Below are 7,702 nucleotides of genomic sequence, written 5' to 3' on the forward strand. Positions count from 1 at the left end.
TTACACCGAGGGTGATATGGGAAATGTAGTTTTCTATACCGGGTTTAATATTGGGAACATCGTCCACCAGGAATGAATCATTACCGCTGAATCATTACCGTGAGAGACAATTGCAACCTTCCTTTCAATTGAAATAACTAATTTTCTATCAATTTCCACCAGTTGACTTAAACATGTGTCGTAAAGCCTACACATCACGAGACCAAATGCAACCAACCACCTTCCAACGCAGTGCGTCATCTGTGCGTTCCTGAAGCCGATCGCGTGACTCCCGTCATCACATGACGACTACCCAGACAGAGCCAGCAGATAGAGAGAGCAATGAAAAGTATAAACATAAACAAAAGCTAAAACCGCAAGAAAGAATAATGTTTTCATGAATAGCCAATAAGAAATTGAGATTTTTACGTGCATTTCCCCACTTATTTTTCGGGACAGATATGTTATATTTCGTGGGCAATAGGCTTTAGTTTGGCAGCAATGTCCTTTTGTGATGTTGATACAATCTGTCCAACAGTGATTTGATGCGTTGAATGTTAGCAGTCTTATCAAGGTACGTGTGTTTAACTAAACATTCTTAAAGTTGTACTGGCAATTTAAACGCATAAGCAACGCAAATATTGTCCAGATTGAGTTGTCAAACTGTTTATCTCTATGCTGTCATCAATGTTAAAAGTGTGACAATAAGACACTTTCGAATGATACAAGAGAGATGAAGGACTCATTATATAGTAGCTAAATGACGCACCTTTCACTCTCATTGAGTTGAATGTACATAATATAGTGTTTCCCCCACCCACCCACGTGCACACCCACACCCTCTGACACTCCCATACACCTCTGTTCAGTCATCATTCATCTCTTCCCCCCTCAGATGAACGCGCTGGTTGCTCTCTGTCACTTCTGTGAGCTCCATGGCCCCCGTACGCTATTCTGCACGGAGGCTCTGCATCCCCCGTCTCCCTCTCCTTCCCAGGCAGGAGCCCCCGTGCCCGGAGAGAGGGACCGGGATGGAGATCGGGAGGGGGAAGGACTGACCATGAGGGCTAACAGCTCGGCCACACAGAGAGGAGACATGTGTGAGGTGAGTGTGGAGGAAGCAGTAGTAGGAGGAGTTGTGCCTCAAAGAACATTCAAATCACTCTTGTGTCATTCAAATCAAATCAAATCAGATCATCCTATCTTTCTTTCACACTATGTTGCCCTTTCTCTCACTCTCGACCTCCTCTCTTTCTTTCTCTCTCTCTCTCTCTCCCTTTCTCTCTCTCTCTCTTTCTCTCTCTCTCTCTCTCTCATTCTCTCTTAGGGTTGTCGGTCTCTCCCTACGTCTCACCCTGGCTTTGTGAGTATTGACAATGAGACAGGCATCCGCTTCCTCAGCCACCAGCACCCCAGACAGCCTCAGCTCTTCAGTGTTGTGCGCCAGGCCTGTGTACGCAGTCTCAGCTGTGAGGTAACCGTGTGTGTGTGTGTGTGTGTGTGCGCACACGTGTGCATGGATGTGTAAGTGACGTGTGTGTGTGCGCATTTCTGAGCCACTTGAAATGGGATCTGCATAAGACTGTGTCAAATCACTTGTCACCTTTCTTTTCCTCCCCTCTCTCTTTCCCTGTGCTCTTTACCTCCCTCTCCAGGTGTGTCCAGGGCGCGAGGGGCCTATCTTCTTTGGGGACGAACAGCATGGCTTTGTGTTCTCCCACACCTTCTTCATTAAAGACAGCCTAGCCAGGGGGTTCCAGCGCTGGTACAGTATTGTCATGGTAGCCATGGACCGGATCTACCTCATCAACTCCTGGCCTTTCCTGCTACGCCACCTCAGACTTACTATACAGAGCCTGCAAAGCACATCATTAAAGGTAGGGAGTACACACACACACACACACACACACACACACACACACATACACAAACCTCATTATAGTATATTATATCATAAATCATTATCTTACTGTAGCTTATTAGGAGGGTTAACCTCTCCCTCTACCTCCACCCACCACAGGTGTTTGACAGTGAACAGTGTGTATGTCCTCAGCGAGCAGTGAGGATGAACAGTGTGTTCTCCCCTGCGGTGTTTCCCCACCAGAGGAGTGGTAACGCAGCCCGCTCCCTCCCTTCCCTCACCCAGCACCCCAACCTCTGGGCCAGCCTGCACTCCTCCTTCAGCTGGTAAGCAGCTAATGCTTTGTAATGGTCACTTACAGTCACTAATAAACAAATAGACAGACACACACACAGTATATTCCCCTCCACCCCAGGTTACTGATGGTGTGTATGAGTTGTTTGACACACACACACACACTGATGTGTGTGTTTCCCTCTCCAGGTTATTGAAGGCTTGTGGTAGTCGTCTGACAGAGAAGCTGCTGGAGGGAGCCCCCACGGAGGACACACTGGTGCTCATAGAGAGACAGACAGGTAGGCAGATTACATCTGGAAAACATAGGGTTTCATCTCTTAGAGGTGAGAGCGAAGCTCTAAATCACTATTTCAGGACTGTAGCTCAGACTTATTTAGGCAGTGAGGACTGGTTTAACACCATTGTAACCCACTACAGCTGTCTTTGGGTGAAGGTATAGGATACTACCAAAAGTGTGCATTAGTCGTACTGTGAATAAGAAGAGGGCTCGATTGGTTATGAGGTTCTCAGTCCCTCTGGGTGGTTGCTACTGTGTTCTTGAAAGAGCGGTCTTATCACCAGTAGTTGACATTGTTTACACATTGTATTGAAGAGGAGAAAAGTACACGCGCAATAGCGCTAAAGAACTGGACATTTATTCCTTTAATTCCTTCCTTCCTTTTCTTCACCATAAGTCTAAGGTTATATGCGTCCTAGGGACACACAGGAGTTGGTGCACACAGGCCTAAACCAAAACTCAACAAATGCATTTTCTGTTGCCTGTTTATATACCGTCCCAACAATCAGAAATATCAAAGACCAGTTTCAAATGGGGGAAGCCTTCTGATGAACTATACATTTACAATAGCCAGGAATTTAAAATCAACTGTAAATAAGTGCTCCGGGCTGAGAGAAGGGGGCATTGATCACCATTCACAATGGAAGATCAAACAGCACTGTCATTGTATCAGACACATAGTAAGAGTGAAGAGTCAAGAGTTCTGTTCCCACTCACACAAGCACATCATGCCTCCAAAATACTCTGGAGTATCAGTGTGTGGTCACTGAAGTGAAAGTGTGATTCACAGGGTCAGACTATCAGGGCAGACAGTGCTACACTGTGATTCACTCAACCATATCAGACACATTCCACTCTGATGATTCCCTTTTTTCCAATAATGTTTTCCATTCAAAAATGGAAACCACCTCAAATATGCCATATGCTAAGTCATACTCGGGCACAATGTTTTTACAGAATGAAGCCTAACATTGAATTTCTTTTTTTTTTCTTCTTTCTTCTGATGTCTTGTTTTTCCTCTCAGAGCAAGAGGAGGAAATGAGTTGCTGGGAAGGAGCGGAGGGAGGTGGGTGTAGACCTCAGCGACAACAATCAGGGAGCGAGCTGAGCAGGGATTTCCTGTGGGATGATGGGAAAGGAGAGGGGTTTCCAGGTCCAAAGTTTAGGTCCTTGAGACACTTGAGACAGGTAAACGTTCCTTTTTTATAGCACATTTTGTATCACAGTTACTGTTAATTATAGTAACCACTATAATTAACAGGAAAGATTATGTGAGCCTTAATCTCACTTACTGTAGTCAGACTCTCCATTTAAATGAAGTCTGATGGCAAATCTATCACTAAGTGGAGCTGGGAGGCAGTTCCATCCGGTGAATTTGCACCAGTGTCACGGTTTCTATCGATGAATAGAGAGGACTTGAGATGGGGTTTTCAACCAGATTCCTTCTTCAAACAGAGAATTGAATGTACAATTCTTACTTGCGAAATGATGGCATCAGTAAGTTATTCAGCTTACTCCATGTTTTCATTTTGTGCAATGCGTGCGAATTAGGTTAATTAAACAAGAGGGCATGGGCGGAAGAAGAGGGTCATTGCAAGCCACAGCAAATGCTTAGGGGGGTGGAGACCTGCTGACTTCCGTCCCCACTTTTTACTTCCTTCACCCCCAGAATCTCAATCGAGAGATTACAATTCTATGAACTGTGTTGTTTAAATGAAAATCTCAAAAAGACAGATTGGAAATAAACACCATTAGAAATGTATTTTTCTTTCACACAGGACTGCAGATACATTACATGTATGTACACAGATTATGTGGACTATGAGAATATTTAAGAGAAATGCATAAAAACAGAGAGTATTGCGCTTGCATGTTTTAACAGCATTTAGCATCAGACTAACTCCTCTTGTTTTTATGTGAATTATGTGTCAATGTATCTGGTGTGGAAGAATAAACATCAGTCTTTACACGGGTTAGATAGTGTGATCAAGTAAAAGCTTCTTTATTAATAACACAGTGTGCACTGAGGAGAGACAAATGGATCGGTGCAGAGACAATGGCCTGCAGAGTGCTGTGATTCTCCCTGCCAGTCTCCTCTCCAACAGGACACTTTATAGTAGGACACAAACAACAGTAAATCCAGATAAGGGTAGGGCTGTTTCAAAGGACAGTCTAAATGAGCTACTTTCTTACCCCATTCCAACTGCCACTGCCCTTCAGACAATGAGGCTCTGCCAAATGAGTTATGATAGGTAGTATACAGTACAACTCACTTTAGACATGGCATGGTAAAGTAATTAGTGAACACATCACATTATATAAGGGATAAGGTAGTGGTTAGTGAGGTAGTAAATTTTAGATCAATATGAGTAGCAGCATTAACATGGAAGCAAAATACACACAATTATATACACACAATAAAAGTGATTATATTCTTTCATTTACTTCCACGCTGGCATTTATATCTGTTTTCTAATTGGTCCACAGGTGCTGGGCGCCACAGAGTTCCGTCAGTTGGCATGGCACGTGCTCATGGGAAATCAGGTCATATGTAGAGGGGCAGACCCAGGGCTCATCCAATCAGCATTCACAATACTGAAGGTATGCCATGTTGCCACTCACTTCCTTGATATGAAAAGGAATAGTTGTGTATTATCCAGCTCTAGTCCTAGAGAGCTACTGTCCGTGCAGGCTCACAAAACAAAAGTCAGCACACTAGTAGCTCTCCACAAAATGAGGTATATTTGGTCATTTGGGTGAACTCTCCCTTTAAACGGGGTTTGCCAACCAACAGCCATTGTAGTCACCCACTTTGTATAGAAGTTGCCCCTATACACATATCTACTGTAGGCTCTAAGCTTAGCCTCCCCAAATCCTAATCTTTACTGTTAATCGCAGAGGACAAAAAAATGACCTTACATGTTTTTCTAGCAACAATTTAATCCTGCCTCTTCCATGTCACATACTCTGTTTCTCTGGTTCTTCTGTTTCCCACCAGGCCTTGCTCCCAGTGGGTTGTGTCCGCTCTGTACCATACAGTGCCCAGTACGAGGAGGCCTACCGATGTAACTTCTTGGGCCTCAGCCCAGACGTTCCCATCCCCACCCACGTCAGCTCCTCAGGTACAGGAAATAACCCAGATTTATGGGAACTAGACCTGTAACACACAAGCCACTGAGAAATGCCACTGTAAACTACCATATCTAAATGTACATACTTAAGAGGACAGATCCTTTAATATTGCAAGAGAAATCAATCTTCAAAACATTTTAAATGGGTCAACACAGATACTAAACAGAACGCTACTCCATAGAAACTATTTGCTTATGTTTTCTTCCTGCCAGAGTTCTCCGTGTTGGTAGATGTGGCCAATGCAGAGAGGGGCTCTCTCTACTCAGCTGTGTGTGACGAAGACATCACCTCACTCTACCAATTCACCATCAGCAGTGCCAACACACAGCCCACAGACAGAGGCAAGCAACATCCTGAACAATATTGACATAACATAGAGTACACATGATTATATATATATATATAAATATGCTCCCTTTCAAAGTGTCACAGGTTGAAAGCAATGCTTGCAAGACACCTTGTAGATTTACTAATCGCTCCATAATAAGGATCAGTTGATATTTAGGTATTTTTGAGTTGAAATGATTTGTAGATTAGCCAATCTGCTCAGGTCCAACCTATGAACCCTGTCCTTAGCCTGTACTTAGCCTGAGCCTAGTTCCTCTGTCTCTGGCATTTGTCACTGACTCAATGTCTTTCTGTCTCAGGCCCCACTCTGTTGAATAAGGTGGAGGTGGCATTGTCCAATGAGAACCTGTCTGTGGACGTGGTCTCTCACTGTCTGCTTTGTCTGAAGGAGGAGTGGATGAAGTGAGTAATGACCTGTCTTCTACCCAGAGACTTCCTTTTTGTTCCTTACCACTGTTACCTGTGTTTACTATTTGACTGTTCAGGTTGCTCTTTAGTACTTTGTGACAAATGTATGTAATTTGATTGATTGCTAGTGGATAATATTTTGTTTATATTGTATGTCCCTAACAATTGTATGCATCTAACTGTGTGCCTATCATACCTCCATTTAGAAAAAGCCATAGAGGTAAAACCGGAAATGTAGGGGAATTCAACTGTGCAGAGCTCTAAGAAACTAAGAGTGCTGAATTATTGGGGAATTCCTGCGACCTCACACTCCTCCCCTCTCTGTCTCCCCCTTCCCACTCCCTCTCCACCTACTTCCCTACCTATTACTCCTCCTTTGTCTCTCACCCATCCTTCCCTCTCTCTATCTGCTCCAGTAAAGTGAAAGTGCTGTTTAAGTTCTCCAAAGTGGACGGGCGAGGGAGGGAGGACACTCAGAAGGTGCTGGCCCTCTTAGGGGCCACGGGGCCTGGGGAGGAGGACAACGTCAGGCTGCTCAAGTTCTGGATGACGGGACTCAGCAAGACCTACAAGAGCCATTTAATGACCGCAGTCAGAGGGGGGGAGAGGACCCTCAGCCAGTGATGGGAAGAGAGGGGGGTGAGAGAAAAATGTAGGAGGGAAATTAAGTGGGATTTTATAATCCTCTCCAGGAGGGGTTGGTTTCAAATGATTAATCATTTATTCAGTTCCAAATAACATATTAAGTTTTGAATAATGTATTTAGGGTTTTATCTGTCAAAGGGAATTATTGTAGAACAATGTCTGTCTTTATGTCTAAATTATTATAAGTTATTATAATAACTTAAGTTTGCTATCACATTGTACAGATGTATTCAAATAAAACAACTGCTTGAGCTGAAACAGCAATATTGTTTGTCTTATTTCATGATTGGCACCATCTTGTGGAGAACTGTTAAAACAAAGAGAGAGGGAAAGAAAGAAAGGAGGAGGGGAAAACGGCATTCTTCTGCCAGCTCCAACTCACATGCTTTTTACAATGAGTGGCTGTTTGCCAAAAAACCTCAAGCGGTGTAAGACAACACTGGAAGTTCTTCTGGTGTTGCACAACTTAAAAATCTATTGCATAACGAGGCCTTGTTAGAGTATTGTTGAACCACATCAGCAGGGAACCACCTCCTAACGAGCCAGCCACTCATTAGGAAACAAAATAACTGCATTTTTTTTTTTTTTTGTGTTTTCATAGTTATTTGAGCCTATTCAGGAGGCTTTGCTGAAGTCTGCAGACCTATAAAATCCTCTGGCACACAGCTTTGTTCAGAATCGTTGCCTGTTTTTTGTTTTTTTTCATTTTGATTGTGTGTTAAATGCAAATCGCAGCACATTATTACATACATTGT

General features: G+C 43.5%; 1 protein-coding gene across 2 annotated transcripts; it reads left to right on the forward strand.

The window, feature by feature from the left end:
- The first annotated feature begins 295 nt into the window (after positions 1–295).
- Positions 296–7,196, forward strand: flcn (folliculin). 2 transcript variants are annotated; one of them, XM_083679296.1, is made up of 12 exons: positions 296–553; positions 875–1,084; positions 1,307–1,453; positions 1,635–1,856; positions 2,000–2,166; positions 2,324–2,415; positions 3,439–3,602; positions 4,902–5,015; positions 5,413–5,536; positions 5,759–5,887; positions 6,194–6,296; positions 6,719–7,196. In XM_083679296.1, the coding sequence occupies exons 2-12, from the start codon at positions 875–877 to the stop codon at positions 6,924–6,926; spliced, it is 1,680 nt and encodes a 559-aa protein (XP_083535422.1). In that variant the 5' UTR covers positions 296–553; the 3' UTR covers positions 6,927–7,196. The 2 variants fall into 2 exon arrangements, with proteins under 2 accessions (XP_083535422.1, XP_083535423.1); XM_083679297.1 differs by having other exon boundaries at positions 2,033–2,166.
- The last annotated feature ends 506 nt before the right edge of the window (positions 7,197–7,702 follow it).

This window comes from Argentina silus, assembly GCF_951799395.1.
Source record: "Argentina silus genome assembly, chromosome: 10".
In the NCBI taxonomy this organism is placed as follows: Eukaryota; Metazoa; Chordata; class Actinopteri; order Argentiniformes; family Argentinidae; genus Argentina; species Argentina silus.

Excerpts from the sequence above, each read along its gene's own strand:
- flcn (XM_083679296.1), top strand. The coding sequence starts at position 875 with ATGAACGCGCTGGTTGCTCTCTGTCACTTCTGTGAGCTCCATGGCCCC. Across the intron at positions 5,888-6,193 it reads CACACAGCCCACAGACAGAG|GCCCCACTCTGTTGAATAAG; the intron begins GCAAGCAACATC and ends TTTCTGTCTCAG. Across the intron at positions 6,297-6,718 it reads CTGAAGGAGGAGTGGATGAA|TAAAGTGAAAGTGCTGTTTA; the intron begins GTGAGTAATGAC and ends TATCTGCTCCAG.